Below are 23895 nucleotides of genomic sequence, written 5' to 3'. Positions count from 1 at the left end.
GCAAAACATGCAAAAAGTCAACGAGCAGCTTTACGAGAAATGATCTGAATAAAAATTAGGAGTTACTTAAAAGTAACAAGAAAATGACCAGGAAAAAGGCATTAAAAAAGAAAAGAAAGTAAAAAATGAGAACAAACAAGGAAATTACCTGAGAAATAAGTGCGAAAAAAGAATACTCATAGCCTAATTACCAATTTATTCTCTCTGTAATGTTATTTAAATACATTATTCTAATAATTAGAACTATAGTTTATTTTGTTTTGTTTTTTTAAAATAATTGAAACTTACATATATTGTGATATGTTGTCATACATTGTCCTGGTTAATACTGTGTTGGCTCTTTGTCCATAACAAATGTATCATTTGGGTATTACAATATGCAAACATGAAGATGAAAGGGTAGACTTGAATTTTAATCCTACTGCTCATGTATAAAATTATTTTTGGATAGATTCAGAATAATTCTTTTGACTGTTTGAGTTGTGTATATGAAAAAACACATTTTTATGATAACAATGGTATTGTTTGCAAAATAACCTTTTGTTTTAAACCTGTTTTTTTAATCTGGAAAAATTTTAAACCAACACATGCAAACAGACTAAAACAAAGCCACACTTACAACAACTGAAAATAAAAATCAGACATTTGCAATTTCAATGTCATATTTCTTTAGAACTGCAGTTTGAACTCGAATACCCCAAGAACTCATGTTCCCAATAACCCTTGCGAGCTTTACGTCGTTGTGCGTCAACTCCCCAGTCCCCCCACCATCACCGTTCTACAGAGGAAGAAAGGGGGAGACGGGCAACCTGTACTGAACGCTGTAAGTGTAGTTCATATTTATATCGAATATTAAAATATACACATATATAGCTTACGTCTGTGCCGGTCTGGCTGCTAACAACGTCCAACCTTGCCCCGGCTTTAGTTCACACAAATATGAGCGGCAGCGGGCGGCCCAGGGCCAGCTCATTCGCTGAGCCTCCCGGAGCTCCCGGATCCGCTGCAGCCGGTGCCGGATCAGCAGTAGCCGGCGGAAGCTCGACAGGAAAAACTGGGGCTTCACAAGCCAGTGGAAGCAGCTCGACGAGCTTTGGGAATCTGAAACTCCCCAGTAAGTATTTTATTTTTTATTCCCCCCACTAGCCCATTTAACGCGCTATTGCAAAGACGCTGCTTGTTCGTTATTTTTGGATGAATGTGCCGGAGAGGACTCGGGGTCGATCATTGTCGCGGAGCAAACCTTAGCCAGCGAGCTGCTAGCTGGTTAGCTAACTTCGGTTAGCTGTCCAGCTAACGTTAGCTGTGTTTTTCATTAAAGAGCCGTTGCGATCGAGGGCTTTTATCGCATTGCTAACATTATCGTTAGCCGCTTGTGGCAAGCTTGGAACTAAGCTGCTGATATTTCGACGGTAAAATAACGTTATGTAAATGTTTTCGGCAACATTACCTAACCATTGTGTTTGCACTGTAACCCATGAACGGTGTTGGTGTTAGCCGACGCTTTAATATATTCGACATTAATATCAGATGTGTAAGCTAGCTGCAGTAGCTTTGCTAGCGTTTGTAATGAGAAGGTTTAAATTATCTGGTTTAACTTTTTAGGCGTCGTCCTCGTTTCAGTCTGATCTTGTACAGGACGAGGGTTTTGCTAGTGGTCTTCTTGTGGTAGCATGAAGAAATGGAAATTGTAATCACAGAAAATAAACCAAATTACTGAGCTCCAGATTCGTATTAAATGGTGACGGTACTTAAGCCTATGTTAACTACTCACCTGGATACCTACACTTATGCATATATGAAAGCAGCTATGTCAGGGTTGGAAATTCACCTATTTGCCCGCCTGCCACTGTTACTGGTGAAGTCGAAAATCTACCAGCCACTCAATAGACTACCATTGTTATCATTTGGCTGGTGAGTGAAGCAAATTTAGCAGCCACTTGTACATTTTATGCATGGGTTTAAATAGCAGATCTAGTACATGAATCCACTTCAGGTCATCATTCTTCAAGAGAGCGATAAATCCAGCTTAGTACAGTGGAAACTGTTTGGTAAAGCTTTATTTGGCACATTGTGCAACCTTGTCAGCATTCATTAAGTAGAAGAGAAGTTCTGAATTAAATTACATTTCTATATCCCCTCGAGGAAGCTATTATTTAAGTCTGATCTTACACAGGACTAGGGTTGCATTAGTATATGTCATGTGGTGGCCTAGAGAAAAGTAAATAAATGAAAACAATCCAAAAACGAATTACAGATTCTTCAGCACATGGTTACTGTACCTTAGCCTAATTTAAGTACTCACCTGGATGCCTTCACCTATATGAAAGCACCTATGCATGAGTTTAAACAGTAGGTCCAGTACATAAAACCACCTTAAGTTATCATTCATCAAGAAAGTGAGAATTCAAGGATTCCCACGGCCATGGAAAACCTGGGAAAGTCATAGTTTTAGTAAAAATCATTGAAAATGTTAGAATTTTGTAATTTTGTTTTGTGTACTAAAATTAATAGTCTTTAGGGGAATACCTTCCACGTAATGTAACATAACAGTGAATTTATCATGTTACTTCGTACTTAAGACATAACATAGCTCTAATATGCATCGACTTCACGCTGCGCGATAAATCGTTTTTGTGTAATTGTCACATCAAGAAACATGCCATGTCGTGAGGCAGATTAATGCGAACAACGATTTGCTTTTTGATATAAAAGGAAAACTCGCACAGTTCTTATTTTCCATGACCAATACCGAACAAGCCTTCCACTATAAGACAGATTACATTTATATGTGGCAGCGTTTGTTATGAGAAACGGGACTCTCTTTTGTGTGTGTCTGTGTGTGTAATAGTAATGTAACCAGGCCAGCAAGTGCTGCAGCTACAATGACGGCCGTACTTGTCCAAAATGAAAAATGATGTTATTTGTCCTTTAAAAGTCATCGAAGAGTTTTAAAATTATGTTTATGAAAATGTGTGGGAACCCTTGAATTCCAGCCTGGCATTGTGGAAACAGTTTGGTAAACCTTTATTTGGCACAATGTCTGTGCAACCCTGTCCGAAACCCCTTAAGTGGAAGAGAAGTTCTGAATAAAACTTAATTTCTGTACACCTTAGAGGACGCTTTTTATTGTCATAAGTAGGCTGTATACTTTTACGCCGATGGATAGCATGCTCACCATCTTCCCCATTTTGATGCCTCTACTGGAAACAGTAGTCTGTCAGCAGCAAAGTCCCTCCAGCTGGTTTTACTGGTGCAATGACAAGAACTTGCAGAATGCTTAGGAGCCGTGTAGCTATGCAGCGGTAGCAGTTGGCTGAAGATCTGTAGGGTTGGACAGAGGTGTGCTGAAGGACAGCCCGGGAGAGACAGAAGAAAATAGCATCACAGCTCTTGTGTCAAATAGCATTTTCAAAACAGGAAAGAAAAATGAGTTATATGGAGCCTGGCAGAAAATAATACTGATCAATAATTCATTATTAGAACAAAATTACTAAGAAAATGAGTCGAAGATCAAAGTGGACTCTAGCTGCTGTGTAGTGAATCTGTGCATGTACATGCAGCAGATCAGCAGATCCTCATCGGGTGATTTGGCTCACTCTCATTCATTGCTGTTGAATGTACGCTCACTTTTTCCCTCGTTACGTTTTCAGAACGTCTCGGACGTGATCGTCAGAATCTGCTGCATTCTGTGAAAGTATTGTTTTTGTGTCAGTCAGAGGTGCCTCGAACCCGCAGAAACCCTCGCAAAAGTGCTATTTTAGACTACATTGAGACTAGGCCGGTCAAATCTGGAAACATCTCACCATCTCTACCTTTTTGTCAAACCAACCTGACTATTTTCACACCCCAAACTAAGCTCTCTGGAGTTGTTAAATCCGAAAACCACAGGCTTAATTTTTTAATGTGCATGGGGCAAACTGAGCCTTAGCAGGATGATGTGTCCCTGCTCAGACATGGTTACATGCTGTGTAGCAGCAATGTTAAGAGGGCTGCTTTCTGCTGCATCTACTCTCTGTAATTTTGTCAATACTGCCAGTCACACAAGACAGATGTCAACATTAACCTCCATTTACTGCTGTCAGAAAACTTGGCAGCATGTATTAGTTATTTAATCAATGGCTTTCCTGCAGCACTGAAGGAATAACTGTTGGTGATTAACAGGTAACATTAACAAGCCATGTCTGAACCACTTCTTCATACTCATTCAGTTTTCTGACAACAGAAAGGGAAAAATGTGTTAATGGGGACAGTTAAATTGTGTCATGGACAATATTTGAAAGACACCATCATCACTGAGAGCAAGAAATGAAAGAGACCAGCTGAGACTGACTGAAAATATACAGCCATTTTCGCTTATGAAAGCCTTTAGGGACGATGCCAAACATGTGAAGTGATTAGAAATGCCCTAACGAGCACTATTTGCAAATTTGTTCTTAGGTCTTCATTTTGTTTAATATTATTTAATGCTAATTACGATGTAGTACCCAAGTCTTCGTAGCGATACCAAAACAATGCTTTTTTTTTCAATACCAAAACCTTTTTCCTTTTACAAAGCCCCTTTCTCATTGAACAAAAAAACTAAAATTCTGAAATGTAAAATGTAATTCAAACGCTCATAGTTTTACAGGAAAGTTGCCTATTAAAAAATGTAGAATTGATTTAAAACAGAAATTATCTGATCAAATAAAAAGAAGAGTGAGAGTCTGAGCGAGTATTCCCCCGCCAGAAATTGACAATTTCAATTGAATTCAGTTTAGTTCAGTACAAAGCCACATTAATTCCAGTGTGTTCGTACATGAGAAGTCATGTTAAAGGCACTGGTTTTCCTTGTTCGCCACCTGCACAAATAAATCACATGTTGTCAGTTGTGAGGTGGTGGGCTAGAAAATTTGAACATATCGCCCATCCCTATTATCCATGTTATTTTTATATTTGGCCTACTTACTCCTTAACATTGATATGTACCTTTCTTCTGCTAGTTATCCATTTCAAAAGTATTAAGCGTTTAACAGGGATTTGTGGGTTATTACATGTTTTACATCCTTTAAAATCTCAGTTGTCTCCATCCTGCATGCATATCCTGAGCTGACACACACAACCATCACTGGTGGCATAGTACATGGTCAAGAAAAGACATGCAAAGATACGGATCTAGTGTTTCTGTCCTTATTAAGTGGATTAGATATGGACGAGACGTGACCAATCCACATTAAAAATATTTTCTTCATCGTGTCATGAAATGTAATGTTTCAGTGGGATTCTGACTCTGTTTAGTTCCACAGCAATTGTACCAATTTCTGGCCTAATGATATTTTATATTTTTTAAAAAAAATATGAGTTCCATGCCTTGTGAGGCTGTATAGACTTTAAATTTGGGAAAAAGAGAGCAGCAGTTGACCCAGGTGAATTGAGGTATTGGAGTTGTAAACAGAGAGAAAACGGTGGAACTGTACACTGCAAGAGCGTCATCTTGAGTCTGTGAGGTGCAAAACAAAATAATAATAGCATTGTCACCGTTACTGGAAATCATAGCATACCTTGAAAAATGTGAATTTTTGATCCAATTGTCGATACTATGGTGAAAAATTCATATTAAGTGCATAGAATTTCTTTTTCTTAAAATATAACAAGGCTGTAACATGACAAGGATGCATTTTATTTTTAATATTAACAATAAGAGAGAGAAAAAGCACAGCTGGTATTAGTGTAACAGTGCCGCAGAAAATTAGTATTCACACCCTTTTAAATCTTCAGAATTGATATGTATTGATAAATCCACAGGGTCTCCGTGGATCCTTAAAATGTCTTAAAAGGCCTTGAATTAATCAATCTAAAAGTAATGCCTTAGTTGGTCTAAGAATGTCTTAAATGGCACATTAAGATTTTTTTAAAGTCTTAGTTTGCTTATAGTGAAATCAGTCTTAGATTTAATTTTAGTGGCATTGAAAAAGTCTTAAAAAATTCCACTTGCTGTAAGCTGCAGGACCATCCATCCACCCGCTTATCCGGGGTCGGGTCGTGGAGCAGCAGCCTAAGCAGGGAAGCCCAGACTTCCCTCTCCACGGCCACTTCTCCAGCGTGTCCTGGGTCTTCCCCGGGGCCTCCTACCGGTGGGACGCGCCCTGAACACCTCACCAGGGAGGCGTCCTGGAGGCATCCTAATTAGATTCCCGAGCCACCTCACCTGGCTCTCCTCAACGCGGAGGAGCAGCGGCTCTACTCCGAGCTCCTCCCAGATGACCCGGAGCTGCAGGACCCCTGAGACAACACTACAACTTGAACTTCAATAGGCGGGAGATTAATTTTTCTGATTGGCAAATTTAAGGACCATCTGTATAGATATTTGTATAATACGTCCTCTATAGTGGAGGACGGGAAACATGCCACTGTGGATTTATGACATAATGGCACTAATAGTTTTATGATTTATCCAAGCCACACCCAGTGAAATACATCGCCACACAGCATCAGGTAAAATTCTGTTATAATACCTATAGGCCACTAAATGGTAAAATAGATTTTGTAATTTATCATGCCATTTTTGACCATTTAATCAAGTTAAACATGATCTTGAGATTTATACTTACAAACCAACCCCAAGCTAATTGCCCATTAGTGTGGGTGTGTGATGAGAGTCACTCTGCTCGTCCCTTTTTGTCTTACTCATCAGGCCTGCGTTGACGTATCAGAAACCAAAGCTATTCACTGACAGCTGGGCAGAGTGCTCATCTTTGCATTCATTATTCAAGGGACTATCATGCCACAGCTGCTCCATATTTAATGTGCTCCCCTCTGACTTAACTTGTTTTAAAAAAGGGTGTGAAAGTGATGCTAAAAGGAAATACAGAGGAACATTGTATTGCGTGGCGCTTGAATACAGGATACAGGGGTGTGCAGGAACCACACAGCGACTGATCTCAAAAGTGGAATATTTCCCGCTGACCTGAGGGTAGAGATCAGATCTAGGCCAATCATGTGGATATGCTATCGGCTGCAGTTCGCTGATAACCTTTAAAAAGTTTGGGCTGGAAAATTACAAAAATAGCAAAGTATTCAGTTGTCTTTTGTCACCACTTATCAATTAGGGATCTAATTTGTACGAAAAACACTGCATGATTCAATAAATTCCTGACAGAAATAGCAGTCGATAAAGCCAATTTACTGTCTCGTGTTTTTTACAAAATACTTCAATACTCCATTTTGAGACTCAGAGACCTACTAGGGATCAGGAGGGGTCCTGTTGAGACAGGCGAAGTGAGCAAGCCCTGGAAATGGTAGCACTTCTGGGTGTGCTACTGTCCACGCAATTTTTATCACAGGCTCTGACAAGCCTTTTGGCAATTGGCCTCTTCTCTGCTGTTCTTCCCCTCCCAGTGTCATTGCTTCTGGTGCCGATTTGTCAAATCATTCTTGACCCAACACGGGCACAGGCGTAAAACACTGAGCAGCTACTTGACCCTAACTAGAGCTGTCAGTTACTGTTAGATCTTGAACATCTCACTTTGTCTGATTTCCACAAGGTCAAACATCCTGACATAAATAATTAGAATATACCTTTTTTTTAGCTGTTAGAGAAAATCTAAATTTAACCTTATTAGTCCACCTATAGCACACCATTCATAAAATATTTGAATAGAACAGTGTAATGAGGACATCTGTACATGTGATAACATAAAAAATGCACACAAATATATGTGTGTGTGTGTGTTAAACTGGCCCACATTAAGGGAATACATTAACTTATCCTGGGGGTTTATGTGTATAATTGATATGGGGACATAGAGGTAGTTGACATTACAGAGGTGCTAAGCTGGAACTATAATTGAGGTTTTAATATACGATTCAGATTGATACAGAGACACAATAGATGTGCGCTCTATCGTGTCTGAGACTCTTCTTCATCCTGAACTGGGTTTAATGTGCTGCAGGGAAGTACTCCAGTCCTTCCTGTTTGAAATGAGAATTTAATGTCAGTGGAGATTAAACAACATTTAGACAACTTTTCATAAATAAGCCATAGGCGGAGAAATTTGGCCAGCAAAGCACAGAATCTAGCTTTGAGGAAAACTGAAACAAATTTGTATCGGTCATTTATTTGGTAATTAAATAATGTTTTATTTTAGCTGTTACATGAGTGGAGTACTGTTGTAGACTCCAGTCTCTGTTTATTGTGACAACAAGGATAACTTAACTCTTTTTTTGTGAATTTCCACTGGATAAAAATCTCACTAACATCTGGCTTTTGTCTGTAATGGGAAAGGTTACTACCTGCATTCATTCCCAGGACAAATGATCCTGCAGTCATAGCTCCTATCGGCAGTAATGGAAAAATGACATCCAGGTGGCCGTTTGCCCCTTTTCCAGCGCAATGCAATGAAACAGCATCACAGTAGCATCCTTCTATGTCCAAGCAGAGAGTCACAGCTATGTTTCGGCATTATTTAGGGGCGCCCGGCTCTGCTGCTCCTCTTCTTTCTGTCTCCCAGACACAGAGCCGGCAGGGTGAAACCTGACCGTCTCGAGTGCTCCTAATTATGCAGCGCTGTTTATTGCATGGGACATCAGCTGATCCACTTCACTATCACTTGCCACCGGTCCGCTGGTAGCTAACATTGAGCACACAGAGGTCATGTAGTTTAAATCAAGACGGCAAACCCTTATTTTGCCTCTTATTGTTAAGCGGCAGCACATAAGTGTAACTTCTTCCGTTCTTCCCTTTCACAATAAAAGCCCTGGACGAATACACTGCATCTTAGCTTACCAGAGTGATAATATTTACATGCTGAGGCTATGATGGTGAGCTGTTCAATTTATTTAGATAATTTTGCTTTGGATTACGTAGTTTGCAGTCAATATGATTCATTATTACTCAGATGTGCTGAAACAAATGTAGGCTAAATATGAAACAAATAAGGAAATTTATAATTTTGGCCAGGAAAAAAATATACTTGGCTGGTAGATTTTTTTCATCTACCAGACAGCTTGGCTGGTGAGTCAAAAAGTTAATTTCAGACATATCATCTACCACAGAGCTGTGTACACGTGTCTGGTCTACTGGCAGTGGATAAGGAGGTATTTGTCAAGTTTAAATAACACATATACACGCTAACTTTGTTTGAAAAAGGGTATTTGACAGCAGTGTCATATACATGAGTCTAACTGAGGTTGAACGTGGTAGAAGTAGACATGCATCGTGTGTGTGTGTGTGTTTGTGTTTGTGTTTGTGTTTGTGTGTGTGTGTGTGTGTGTCTCCAGCATGAAAAGGGTTAAGTCTTGTTTCACGCAGGGGACCAGTGGGAGAGTGTTTGGTGAGTATTAGGAGCTCATTACCAGCCAGTGAAGTGTGTCTGGGGAGCCACCACATAGGTCACAGCCACTTAAAGAAGAGGAAGGGCTTGTTGATGTTTAACTTCTTCGTTGAGGGCACACTTACGCCTAACTGAAGAGGGTCATCTCACCGTGCTGCTCGCATTTCTAAACACTAAAAAACTGAATTTCTGTACATTTCAGCTTTTCAGATATGAGACTGTGTGAGTTTGCTGTAAAGCTGCAGTGTTTTTTCTTGACAGGGAGGGCTCTGATCGTTTATTTCTAACAAGGCGTGTTTGTACTCTCTTCCACAGGAGACAGCGGCAAGGTGACGACGGTGGTAGCCACACCCGGCCAGGGCCCCGATCGCCCACAGGAAGTGTCCTATACAGACATAAAAGTTATAGGAAATGGCTCTTTTGGAGTGGTCTACCAGGCCCGCCTCATCGACAGCCAGGAGATGGTGGCAATTAAGAAAGTTCTCCAAGACAAGAGGTTTAAGGTATGTTTCGACAGGTTGAATCATTTAGATAATTACAGTAAAGCTGTAAACTTAACATCTATAAAAGATCATTTGGCTTTTGGTACATGTAAGCAACTTTGTTACTCTGTGGATCAGAATATGATGTTCTTCAGTAATTTTCCTGAATTACAGACCTGTGCCAGTTTGCTTTAACACATTTTTTCACAGTTCCTGTTTTTTTTTTTGCATTTCTCTTTCTTTTCCTTTCTTCATTGCAGAATAGGGAGCTGCAAATTATGAGGAAATTGGACCACTGCAACATTGTGAGGCTACGTTATTTCTTCTACTCCAGTGGAGAGAAGGTGTGTACGCACTGACTTGATGGTTTACTGCAGTAGGAATCAAGTTTCTAGATGATGTACTCTGCCTCCACACCCAGCCATTTAATGGCGCATGCATCAATGATGATTCATAGGCATATTTTAGACAAGTTGATCCTGGTCTTTGTTCCTGCTGCCAAGGAGGTTCAGTTCTGTTTTCAGTTTGGTTTGTTTGTTAGTAAGAGGGATTCTTATAAAAAACAACCTGATTTTCATAAAACTTGAAAGGGTGTAGCAGGAGCTACAGAAGAACCCATTGAATTTTGGAGAGTTCAATATTCACATTCACGGGTACCAGTAATCCTCTGGGGTGGTACTCGAGAACAGTGGTTTCATGGGAGAACCGGTACGATTGTAACAGCACTTTTTCCTCAAACTAAGGTGTGGTTATGGAAACTAAAATAAAAACACATTATTCAACTAATTATACTCTTACTATAATAACCACATCCACGTGTAAATTGTAATAAAATCAGCTCCACCAGAGATATTAATTTGAATTTGACTCAATTTAAAACAGTTCCAGTTTAGAAGTACCAAATGCATACAGAGCTGATGTGATTAGGCTTCGGCAAGGCAAAACCATGTTTTGACATAATTCTAACATGTTTGCCTGCAGATCTGCAAATTTTAGAAGACTGGACTATTGGCCTTGGCTGAGGTCTGCGCTCTCCGAGTGTCCTTCTAGTTGTACGTTAAAGTCACACTGTTAACTTTTAAGGGTTTAAGCACCATTGCTGAATTGTTGAGGTGATTATTGTGGTTTTGCTTTGCCTTAAATGTGTCAAAATCAGAGAAAACATGAGCTGTATCAGCCAAACTTGGCTTTTGATCCATAAGCTCTGAACTGTACGTCCTAGAAAGAAAATAGTTTCTCAGATTAAGGTGCGTTTTTTTTAAGTGAGCGTTTTTTTTAAGTGAGCCATGTACAGCCCTGTGCAGCTGCATTTTGTCATTGTATGTAAACCTAGTTAGTACAAAAAGTAATTCATGCATCCGAAGTTTCTTTTAAAGTGGCAACTGGACTTGTTGAGGTTTCTTGAAGACGTTTCGGCTTTTCTCCGAAAGGCCTCCTCAGTTCTAAAAAGTTGACCTGCCGAGAGTTGAAGCGTAAATCTTAGGTTGACCATTAGTACGCTAATGGTCAAGGTGTCACATGAGAGTCGTCAGCTAGGAGTGTGGAGGCATGATTGACGACACCCCAACAGTCTTGGTCCTTTCTGGGTCCTTGGTGTCACATGATTTAGAGTAATTGATGTATCCTGTTTTATGTGTGGAGTTGTTATGCATGTTCTCCCTGCGTTAGTGTGGGTTTTTCTCTGGGTTCTCCTAAGACATGCAGGTTAGGTTAACTGGTGACTGTAAATTACTCGTACATGTGAATATGAGCATTAATGGTCTGTCTCAGTGTGTCAGCCCTGTGATAGTCGGGCGACTTGTCCACGTTGTACCCCGTCTGATTTATAGTCAATGAATGAAGCAGTACATTGGTGTCAGAGAGCCTGAATACCCCCCCCCCCCCCCCCCCTCTGTAAGTCAGACATTGTTCACACTTCATTGTACTCCAAAATAATTTACTGTGGCAGGCTAACTATGGTTACATTCATAATAATAGATGTATTATGTTTTTTTTTTTTTACTTTAAAAATGTAAATGTTGTGGATGAGTTTCATCTTTGGTAATTGTTTATTCAATCATTGTTTGCAGCAAATATCCATTAAAGATAATATGTGCAAAGTACAAGATTAATGTTTTATATTGCAATCTTCAATCATACAGCTAATCACTGCATACAGTTACAATAATTGTTTTTTGTTTTGTTATTCACTCCATGTACAACCCAACAATTTTATTAGTGTAGTTTGTTTCATATTACCTTTCACTTTTTACGTCTAGTAATACAGTTTTTCTTTCTCTTTTCCAGAAAGATGAGGTGTATTTGAATCTGGTGCTGGACTACGTCCCCGAGACAGTGTACAGGGTGGCTCGGCATTTCAACAAGGCGAAGACCACCATCCCTATCATCTATGTTAAGGTGAGTACACACAAAAAAATAAACACACACACACACAACTGATTGACAGCTGACAGCTGTTGAGCTGGGCATTTCACCCAAACTGCTTTCACAATGCCAACATAGGGTTAGGGTTCAGTCAGTTGAAAAATGTTCAAACTGGTTTGATATTAAGCCAAACATCAGACTGGACCAGTATGCTGAGTTTTACAAGGTGTCCCACTTTGCTCAGAAGCTGCTCCCAAGTGGAGCATTATGACCGAATGTCCCAACAGCAAACTAGTGTCTGACTATCACACCACGTCGCATAACATCGGAGCTCTCTGTCCACATTGAATCCATTAAATATGCACTTTTGTTGTGCTATTTAAACAAACCACAAAAATATCAGCTGTGTGTTAAATCGGACTGGAGATGGAGGTGGCCAGCCTTTTAAGCAGGTAGGTTTTCATTAGCAACAATCATTAACCAGAACCTTAAAGCTCCCAGGAGGTCTCCCATCTGGCGATCTTCCATTTGCACAAAATCAAATTGGGTAAAGCTGAGTTAAGCGAAACTGGAAATCCACCGTACTCTAACTGACATAGCGACAGTTTAATCAAGTCAGTTACACTTCTTTTCTGTGAAGTAACAAGTGTGGCTATCATCATAGAAGCAGATATACTGTCTGATCTTTTAGACAACAAACTTATGATGAGTTCACAACGCTTAAAGAAGTTATGTTTTCACTTCTGTCTGTTCATCCAAAAAAAAAAAAAAAGCAGAGAATGTAAAATAAGTGGACATTTGTTTGGGTCCATTTTTACAGTGATGTGGGATTAATGCATTTGATTTTTTTTGCTTAAATCTATGATGCTGCATACATACAGGCTTCTTTACAGGTTGAAGGTCTTTGGCAGAGATCTGTGCTCTTGGTGATTTTGAAATTTGAAGTACACTACCATCTGTAAATATTTAATTCTAAAAAGATGAGAGTTAAAGTGACAATCTGCAACTCCGACTTGGAATTGCAGATATGTTCACTTGGACTAATGGGTTTCATTTGCACTTTTTGCGCTCATGATGAGTCACCGGTTTTCATGCTTGGTCATCATCTCTCTTTGGGATTAGATTTAAATATTTCATCATAAGTCTCTTGAATTGAGTTTCATCAATTATTGAGCAATTTTTAACAAAATTCGGTGGAAGCTGAAAATTAAATGTTCAGTAATCGCCACAAACAACGGAGTATTTTCAGAGTTTCACAGACGGCTCACTGTTTAAGGATTATGAAAGCAGAAAGGGAAAGATGGACCCACGGGAATTAATCTGTTTGAGATACACTTGGTTCCTTGTCTAAAAGGGTGCTCATTTTCGAGAGTGTTTGTGTGTTTACCGTGTCTGTAGCAGCAGAGAGGACATTATAGCTGTCTCATGGCCCATTTCACTTCCTCAGCCTGCTGCTCCCCTGTGGCTTTGAGACACATACTGATCTCTCTCTCTCACTCTTTCTCTCTCCTCTGTCATCCCTCCATCCTCCAGCGACACACACTTCTATCACAGCGTATCTGGGGGTCTTTTTCCCCCCCACCCCCTCGGTCTCCATGTGTTTGCCATGTCTCTCATTGTTTACCTCTTCCTCGCCCCTCTTCTCTCTCCGTGCCCCCTTTTTAAACATCATCTCTCATCCCTCAGTCATCTTGTCTGTACTCATTTTGTAATCTGCGGCCAGCCTGCTGTCACTTCATCATGCGGGTAATAATGATGATAATGGTGATGATGACAGTGATTTGTCATATTAAGATGCTTACCGTCTGCGTCCCACAGACACATTAAATGGATGCAGACTTAACTGTGTGAGCAATTTTTATTTCAGAATGACTTCATTGACCTAGGTTGCGCAGACAAATGTCAAATCGGGGTTGGATGAGGATAGCTGCACCTCTTCAGGGAGAATTTCTCACCCCTGTTATTTTGTTGTAGAAACACGCCACTGCAGGCTGCATCAGACGCCACGCAGCTGCTTCTTTCAACACGCACCTACACAGTGCACCCAAAAACATAGTCAGGGCACATATTGAAGTGAGTGGCACGTGATAAAAATACACACACACAATACTCGCTCCTGCCTCTGCAAAAGAAATGATATCATCTTGTTACAAGCAAAGGAGCCTGATGTGTATAGCTCCGTTTCGCAGCTGATCAGATAGACTTCAAAGAATCCTTCACCTGCAAAATGACCATTTGTTTATTAATTACTCACCTACTTACCCTGAATTTGTGTAGGAAACTTTTTGCTTCTTGCATGTCTCCAATGACTTAAATTTAATTTGCAAAAGTCTAATATTTTCTCCTGTCCTTTGGAGGCAGTAACTGTTTTTGTATCACTGCATGTTGGGAAAGGTTAAGTTTCTTTTCCTCAATAATATTTTACTAATTTTACATTTACAAACAACGAACCAGAAAGCACAGATCTCGCCAAATTACCAAGAACAAGAATAAAATAATGATAATAATTATTATTAATAATAATAAAGTACATGGGTCACATCAACACACATTTGGACCACACTGCATGCATTATTGTTTGCGTTAGATTCAGAGGAAGAGATTTAACCGTCTGTGACTTATTTGTGAAGACAAGGTGCAAGCGCCCTTTCTGCAATAGATCAACAAGATCACTAGGAAGATGAGCAAGAAGGGGTCGCCATATATTATAGAAGACATTACTGTTACTTTTTAAAATAGCACTGAGATGTTTGATAGGAAAAACCTTAAAAGTTTCTCTGTGCCACTGTGTAATCGAGGCAGGTTTCTCCTGAATCCACTGGAACAGAATACATCGTCTTGCTAGAAGCAGAAGTTAACACATTAAAGTCAGCTGTCCAGTGAATAAAGAGAGCAGTCCCATAGGTATACTCTGAAGAAACAACACTGGGTCTAATGTCAAAGTTTGATTTTTGTGACAGTGGTTTGTGCTTCGTAGAACACTGTTGAATCTGATTTATGGAGCGCTGTAGATGGGAAGCTCATCATCTTATAATGAGCAAGTGTCGATTTTCAGCAAAAATGTAAATTGCCGTAATAGAATAAATCATTTTTTATTGGTTGAGCCATCCATCCCACTTATCCCAGTCCAGATTGCAATAATTTAATGAATTATTTCATTAGGAATAGTTGTTACACACTGCTGGAAAGTAAAATGTGATAATTCCCGGCCATATTGTCCCGACCGGTTTGCAATTATACTTTCATATTTTGGCCTGTATGATCATGAAAGAGGTATCAAATTGCATTCAGTGTGATATTTAGAAGTCCCGAATGTAACTGGGTAAAACCCGCAGAAACTCGGATTGAGCGCAGGAGCTCAGGTACCACCTGTCAGTCAAGAATCACCTGACTAAGCATGAGAACATGGAAAAGACATGATAACAGTGAACTCTAGGGTCCTGAGGTGCTCTTTTTCTTTTCCTCTTTAAATTTCTGCATGATTCTGTCTACGTTTTTTTTACACTGTCGGGCATAATGCCAATCGTCTCTGTCCCCCCCCTCAGGTGTACATGTACCAGCTGTTCCGCAGTCTGGCTTATATCCATTCCCAGGGCGTGTGTCACAGAGACATCAAGCCCCAGAACCTCCTGGTGGACCCAGAGACGGCCATCCTCAAACTCTGTGACTTTGGCAGGTCAGTACCAGTCTGCCTCTGGACGCGTCTGTCTGTCTCTATCATTCTTTCCATTGTTGTGACTGTCTGCGTCTCAGCGTGCATGTTGAGTCGGCTGTCTGTTTGTGTAGCCATCTCTCTTTCCCTGTCTTGACTTTCCTTGTGTTGATCTGTCATATGTCTTTCTTACCTCTCTGTCTTGGTTGCTTACATGCTGTGGTTTTGTCAAACACTGTCAAATGAAAGGTTCAAGTTGACTGCCGTTCCCCTCCCGAACTGTCGTTTGTGCTTCGTCTTGCTCTTCTAGTGCAAAGCAGCTAGTTCGAGGGGAGCCAAATGTGTCCTATATCTGCTCACGGTACTACCGTGCCCCAGAGCTCATCTTTGGTGCCACCGACTACACGTCCAACATTGACATCTGGTCGGCCGGCTGTGTACTGGCTGAGCTGCTGCTGGGCCAGCCCATATTCCCCGGGGACAGTGGTGTGGACCAGCTAGTAGAGATCATCAAGGTACAGTCCAAATACCACAAACACGGCTGCAAGCCAACTGACCGCACACGCTGCTAGATGAAAAGAGACATGGTGTGAAGTTTGAATTTGAAACTGTCAGTATAGTATCAAGAAGCTGTTTTTGTAAAATCTACAGAAAAAGTAAGAACCACTGACTTCTTCCCATTCAAATGCATGTGTACCAGGGGCATTTCTAAAAATTTAAGGACATTTGTGTCTTTGCTTGGAGGGGGGTCCAAGCAGATACTGCTGCAAGATTTTATTTTTTTTTTTAACAAGCTCTATTTTGATGCTTTTTTCACACTCAGTGGCACCTTATTTACACTTATAAACTGTTTTTTTCCTTTCCAGATTAATCATGAATTGAAATTAAAAAATGTTTTAGTAGTTGGTAATTAGCATTAAGTACAGAATCATTTATAATTGTTAACATTAAAAACAGTGGTGGAATGTGACTTTTATTAGGCTTATTCTTATTTTTTAAAATATCATTAGCCCATATATTTAGATCTGGGGCTTTTAATAAAAGATTCAGGGACAAAGCCTCGGACGCCACTCTTGCTTCTTGTGTACTTTTAGATAAATATAGTATTTGAATACACAGGTAATAATAAATGAGAAACGATATAGCCAGAAGGATGATGCAAATTGTACACTTAGTACGGCAAACGATATGTGTTATCATCCAATGTGACAATCCGTCCTCCACAGAGTGTATACAGGCATGCAGGACATCCCAACGACTGTGATTAATATTAATGAAAATACATTTTTCATCCTTGTTAATCAGGTCCTGGGGACACCAACAAGGGAGCAGATCCGGGAGATGAATCCTAACTACACAGAGTTCAAATTCCCTCAGATCAAAGCACACCCTTGGACAAAGGTACGTTCACACTGCTCGAGAATATTAATAATCCTGGATAGCAGTTATCCAAACATCAGTGAGAAGTTTTACTCAGGTTTCCCACCGTCATGGACAACCGGGTAAAGTCGTGGAATTTAACAGTCTCAACTTCCAGGCCTGGAAAAGTCATGGTATTAGTAGAAATCATTGAAAGTCAGGGAAAAGTCATTGAATTTTGTTGCATGTTCTGAAATTAATTGTTACAGTAATCTTCCGGTGATAAACCTCCACTCAATGTGATATCAGTGAATTTATTTTCTGTTAGTCAGCTGTTGACATAATGTAGCTCTGATATGTGTCGACATAGGGCCGCACAGTATCGTTCCAGCATCGAAATTGCAATGGGTAATCGCCACATCGAAAGACGTGTGATGTCAAGTAAGACAAATAAACACAAACAACTTACTTGCTGCTTGATTCAAATGAAAAACTTGCTGTGTTCCTAATTTTCCATGAATTATACCAGCCATTCTTTGCCTTTGAGACAGGTTACGTGTGCGTGCGTGTGTGTGTGCGACGTTGTGGCGGCATTTGTCCTGGGAAACATGTATGTGTAGAAAAGTACCGTAACCATTCCAGCCAGTGCTGCAGACATATTAATGCGAATGCTTTTCTGAAATGGATAATTTATTAAGGGACCCAAAAAATTCATGAAAAAGTTTTGAAATTTTGTCCATGAAAACGTGTGGGAACCCTGTTTACTGTATATGTCTTTCTGGAACAGCTCTTTTTTTTTGCCCTTTATGGGATAAGAAAATGCCGTCGGAAGATGAAGAAAACTAGAACAGTAAATTTACATGCACATATACGCAGAGTTTGTGGATTCATTCGATAGTTAGCTAGTTAAGACTTGAAAGTCTTGGCAAATAGCATTTCCTTTGCACATTTGCTCTCTTGTACATGTATGTGAATTTCCTTTTTCCCGCTCTTGCTCTGTGAGTTATTGTGTTGATGTGTCATTGATGTTTTCTGGTGCATTCTGTTTTGTATGTGAATCCTGCAAAAACAAATTTCCCTTTAGTGGAACAATAAATATAACCTTGAGTCATGAATGCAGTTTTAAAAACACAGAAGCTGCCCTGTTACTGCAGGTTTTTAAAAAAATATGGAACGAATAACAATATAACAGTTAACGTAGCTTGATTTTGCTAAATAGTATCATAAACTTTATTTATTGTCTCAGACAGAGTAATCAGAGTTTGAAGCTGATGTTGATCTGTTGAAGGGAGCTCAGACTCAGTAAATTCAGCTTCAGTTTCCTCGCTGTTGTCTCTGAAATAAGTGTTTTCAGAAAGGCTTTAAGCACCACTCTCTGGGATTTTTGTTATGAACCTCCTTTTGAGTCGTGCTTTTAAATTCCTTATAAAATCAAATTTTAAAAAATGGTCACACTGTGAGCCATGGCTGCAATTTGGAAAAGTTTAGCCTTAGTAAACAAAAAAATCAGCAGCGAAGAGCTGTGTGTGAGAGGCAGCTGTCCTCCCCCTCCTCACAGCTGCCTCTCACTCTATAAAAGTCTTGGATTTACATAAGGCCCAAATTTCTAATTCTCTCTCCTCTGTCAGGTGTTTAAGCCTCGTACCCCACCAGAGGCCATCGCCCTCTGCTCTCGACTGCTGGAATACACGCCGGTGACCAGGCTCTCTCCCCTCGAGGCGTGTGCGCACGCCTTCTTTGATGAGCTGCGCCAGCCCAACACCCGCCTGCCCAGCGGGAGAGAACTGCCGCTCCTCTTCAACTTCAGTCCTGTCGGTCAGTTTACCTCCACGTCGTTCTTTACTCTCCCTTATTCTGTGTTTCTTTCGTTTGACTTCTGATTACCTTCAGTTAGTGTCTCATGGTTGGATGTCTTGTCATTAGACCCAAAGTGTTTTATGTGTAATTAAAATTTTGTTTGCCATTTCTGCTCCCTCAGAGCTGTCTATCCAGCCCCAGTTGAACTCCACACTCATTCCTCCTCACGCTCGTGCACAGACATCGCCTGCCTCACATGGTACGTATGACGACAAAAAGGGATACTCTTTTTGATGCTAAATAATAAAACCTATCCGTGATATGTCGTTTTTCATCGAAACATGTATTAGGGATGGGTTTTATTTATACATTTATTCATGTTCTTACTGGATTTGTTTTTTTCATTTTTGTTCTGTGAGAACTAGTGAATTTTGTTTTTTTGTTTGTTTCACACATATAGATGCAAATTAGGTGAAATAATGAATATAGTGTGCGTGTGAGGTTGTGGTAGAAACCTATAAGGTCTTCTGTCAAAAAAAAGAAGAAAATGAAAATTAAAAAAAAAACTATTAGTGTCAGTGTAGTAGAGCAATTAAAATGAGAAATAATGTGTACAAGATGTTTTTAAAAAAAAAAAAAAAAAAGAAAAAAAAAAGCTAAATCTCGGGTGCCCAGTGGCTCATTGGATAGAGCCCCATGTACAGGGGTTGCAGCGGCTGTGGGTTTGATTCCGGCCTCGGCATGTCTGCATGTCGCTCACCCCCTCTCTCTCTGTCTCCCCCTCTCATGCTTAAATTGTCCTGTCCATTAAAGGCAAAAAAGCCCTCCAAAATAATCTAAAAAAAAGAAAGTTAAATCAAAATAAACTAAATAAAAAAACTGTGTCCAATGATACTTAAAGATTATTTTGGGGATCCAGTTATCTTTAGCCCACATAAAGTGTTTCTGGCTTATATGGTTGATCTAAAACTAACCTCAGCAGTTTGTCTGCAGATCCTTAAAAAAACCTTAAAATCTCTTAAATTCAGTTTTATAAATATTAGGCCTTAAAAGTCATTGATGTAGCGGTAAATTTGAATTTTTGAGTTCTTAATCACCACAAACATTGTATCTTATTTAATACATCCACCTTGTGTTTTCTTTTTGTCAAAATAAATCAAGCTTTTCTGTGTGAAATGTCTAATATTACAAATCTTTAAACCTACCAGTAAAGTTTAAACTGTCTTTTTACTGTGCACTTGCACTTACCTTTTAGCAAAATGTCGATTAACCTAACTCGCTCTAATCACCATATTTCTACATAAAACCTTCCTCCGCACAGGACCACACATAAACTACTAGTCTTTATACTTTATAGACTTTATACTTTATAATTGAATTTAAAAAAAAGATAATTTGTCTTAAATGTGATAAAAATTATCTTGAAAAAAGGTCTTAACAAGCTATTTAGTGTCTAATACCTGTAGACACCCTGCCCCAGTCTGAACTCAAACTCTCTGAATCTTAGTCGACTTCTTTTCACACTTAATAACAATAATAAACTTTATTTGTATATCACCTTTATTATAAGAAATGCAGCCCAATGTTCTTTACAACAAAGAAATTACACTCACCAAGTGCTTCAAATGAAATATAAAAGAAATAAAGACATAATAAAATCCACATGTAAAAATAAGAAAAGTTCAGAATAGAATACATAGAAAGCATCTTCAAATGGATAAAACTCACTAGATAATACTAGTAAAAGTACGATTAAAATAAGGATATAAATAGAATGCATAACAAAAGATGGTAAACAAAACCCATTGAGACAATATAAATAAAAACAAAGCTAAAAAGAGAGTATACAATACAGAAAATTAAGAAAAATACAACATTTTAAAGAGGTGCAGCAGTGTGTAAGTGTTAAGCAAAATGCAAAGCTGTTAAGTCAGAGCTAAGTGAAGAGATAAGTTTTTCTCTTAAAATACGTAGTTGTTGGCTTCTCTGATATCTATATGAATGTTAAAGACATTTATAGACATGTGGTCACTGAACCATCCAGCAGAAACAGTGAATTCTCCGTGGCGTGTGTGCTCCTTCTCTCCCCCTGCAGAGGGCAGTGTGTCAGACAGTACCGCCCAGCCCAGCTCAGCACCTGGATCCATCAACAACAGCACCTGAGCATCCATCCCTCTGTCATCCTTTCTTTTTGTCATCCCCATTTTTCCTTTCTCTGCTCTTCTCCCTCTCGACCTTCCTCTCGGCTCCAAACCCTTAAAATAGAAAAGAAATAACTGCACACACCCACATACACACTCAGCAACGCTATGTTCCCTGAATTTTAACCGTTTCCAATAGAAAGCAGTTTCTGTGGCTGCTCGCTTCAGGAAGTTGCAGGGTTGTTTTAAGGATATTTAAGTAGCCATGCTTGGGCTTAATATAAGCTGCAGTTTTAAGTCCATGCTGGCCTGCGTTTGGCCTGTTAGAATAAAGAAACTTTGGTCGGGATGTTTGGGAGATGAGGAGAGGAGGGTTGTACAGGTTCTGTGAATTTGCTGTATTATAATCTATATTTGACTTTTATCCCTTTTTATGTTCATTTTATTTGCATATTTTATGTGTGGCCGTGGTGCCATCAGATGGGGTCCTGATTGGCTGCGGAGTGGAGAATGGGGGCCGCCTGTAAGGCCTGACAAATATTGACAATCATCCTTACAGTGGGGTCAAAAATGGCACATTTAAACGTGCAAGTTTCATCGTACAACCCACTGTGTAGACGAGTGGCTCTTTCCGTCACTTTCTGCTCTGAACTCTACTCGAGTATCTTCAGTTCGCCCAGTCCGATGGGGACTAATTCTTTTAAATCTCCCAGTTTGATACCAAACAAATAATTGGCTGATTTTTGGCTCATTTTTAGGTAAGAGATGGTTTTAAATTTTAACATAAATGAGGGCACCGCAGCCTGTCTTTACAGTTTCTTTCTGAATATTAACTGCCTTTTATATGTATGAGAGGGAGCAGAGTTTTCAGTTTCTTCAGTATAAGCTCACGTCGTCATTGGTTAAGCTGTAAACCAAGAGTTTCACGTTATTGCACATCTCCAAAGGGAGCAGAGGAAGCAAAAGGGGGCGAGTTATGTGTACTGTCCAGCTGTTGCATCCAACACAGAAGCCTCAATGATGTCTCACATGTCATAAACCCAGATGCCTGGCACTGTAGGGTGAAAATCACCTCATTAATTATGTCACTTTACGGTGTTGCGTTTCTTATCAGCTTGTCGAAGAATCAGGTGCAGAGAGACTACTGGCTGCTTTCACTGCTCACTCGGCTCGTCGTCGTCATTTCAGCTAGCGTGCTCAGCTATTGTTTGTGCAGAAGGGGGACTGTGAATGAATTTTGTTTTGTTTGTGAGAGAGATTTGTCCAAAAAAAACCCTCTTCGGCCCTTCCCAAACAGCCTGCCTGTGTGACGCTCATATCATGTTCTTGTGGCGGTAGGTGGGAACTGATCGTGAATGATTTACTCAGCCTCTGCAGTCCACTGGCGGCAGTTTTCTTCCACCACACAAACGTGCATGTTCAGCCCAGGTTGACCACACTATATTACTTCCACTAACCTCAGTAATAATCAGACCAGAAATGATGCTCAGATCCCCGAAACCCAACAGCTTTTGGAGCCTCCCCTTCCATTCCTCCTCGTCCTCCTCCCTCTGCCTTCTGCGTCCCTCTTTCCTCCTTTTTTCACTGCTAAACTGTAAATATCAAGTACCTTTTATTTTATTTTGTTATTTTTGTTATTATTGTTATTATATTGTTGTTCTTGTAATTTTTTTTTTTTTTTTCTCTAGTAGACCGGCGCAGCAGCAGCCGGACTGTTTATCCTCAGTCGCAGTCTGTAAATACGATTTCATTTCAGTCCCTGGTTCAGGAGGGGAAAAACAGAACAAAATGTTTCATTTTTATTCTCTCTCCCTCCATTTCTCTCTTCACAACTTTCCCTTTTCCCACATAAATGTTGTCATAACTGTTTTATTTATTGTATTGTGTCTTTTTTGGGGGGTGGGTGGGGCTTTTTCTTTTCCACTGGGGTGGTACATTTTTTTTTTGTTTTTTTTTTTAAATTCCAAAATTTTAGTCCAGCAGTGTCACATGTAAAACGATTTCACATCCAAGATACTGTACTGAGATCCAGACGTTGGTGTGTGCTTTCCAATCAGTGGTCTTGTGTGTATGCAGGTGCACATGTTAGCCAACAGGCGGGACTCCGGTTTTCCGTTTAACTTCAATGTGAAGGGAATGTTACAAGCCTCTGGATCTGTGGGGTCGTTGTGTCGGGAGGGAGCACGGATCACCCTGTGTGTGTCTGTGTGTATGTGTGAATGTGTGTAAGTGTAAGTGAGTGTGAATGTGTGTGTGTCTGGAGGAAAGGGGAAATAATGAATCTGTCCATTGACATGTATCATCTCCAGTGTCCGACCGTCTCCTGTTTTCGCTTACTGTGTCGTATGAGTGTAACGGGTTTGTCCCGTGAGTACGGTGTGTGTGTGCTTCTCAGATACTTGGTGAGTTTCTTGAGCACAGCTACAGGGAATGTATGTGTGTTTGTGTGTGTGCTGGCAGACCATGGACATTATTCTCAGTACTTTTTTCCTAAATGAAGAGCTGACTAAATGTGCTATTTTAATGTTTATTTTTTTTCCACCGTCTGATCTGTCACACTCTGTTTTTAAGTTGCTGTGACCCTGCTCTTTTATCGCCATTGTCTGGGGGTAAAATGTCATTGTTGGGAACAGAACGGTTGGATAAAGGAGATGATTACGAGAGAGGGATGGAGGGAGAGAGACAGTTTTTGTTTGTTGGTATAAATAATTAAACTCATTAATAAAGTGATGAAACTGTTCCTGTCTCACAGTCGTGATTGAATTATACCTGAATAAGTGAGCCGTGTT

At 39.9% G+C, this 23895-nt stretch overlaps 1 protein-coding gene across 1 annotated transcript; it reads left to right on the top strand.

Annotated features, from left to right (window-relative positions):
* The first annotated feature begins 754 nt into the window (after positions 1 to 754).
* On the top strand, positions 755 to 23845 carry gsk3ab (glycogen synthase kinase 3 alpha b). The gene is made up of 11 exons (XM_042489743.1): positions 755 to 823; positions 929 to 1114; positions 9627 to 9814; positions 10054 to 10137; positions 12080 to 12190; positions 15703 to 15833; positions 16120 to 16324; positions 17115 to 17210; positions 18797 to 18983; positions 19147 to 19224; positions 21061 to 23845. Exons 2-11 carry the CDS (start codon positions 940 to 942, stop codon positions 21126 to 21128), a joined length of 1323 nt encoding a protein of 440 aa, XP_042345677.1. The 5' UTR covers positions 755 to 823; positions 929 to 939; the 3' UTR covers positions 21129 to 23845.
* The last annotated feature ends 50 nt before the right edge of the window (positions 23846 to 23895 follow it).

The sequence above is a fragment of the Plectropomus leopardus genome, chromosome 7, assembly GCF_008729295.1.
Source record: "Plectropomus leopardus isolate mb chromosome 7, YSFRI_Pleo_2.0, whole genome shotgun sequence".
Classification (NCBI taxonomy): Eukaryota; Metazoa; Chordata; class Actinopteri; order Perciformes; family Serranidae; genus Plectropomus; species Plectropomus leopardus.
This window is presented reverse-complemented; position numbering and strand designations above follow the sequence as displayed.

Coding starts and splice junctions, on each gene's coding strand:
- gsk3ab (XM_042489743.1), top strand. CDS start 940: ATGAGCGGCAGCGGGCGGCCCAGGGCCAGCTCATTCGCTGAGCCTCCC. Junction 17,211..18,796: donor AAGCACACCCTTGGACAAAG/GTACGTTCACAC, acceptor CTCCTCTGTCAG/GTGTTTAAGCCTCGTACCCC. Junction 19,225..21,060: donor GACATCGCCTGCCTCACATG/GTACGTATGACG, acceptor CTCCCCCTGCAG/AGGGCAGTGTGTCAGACAGT.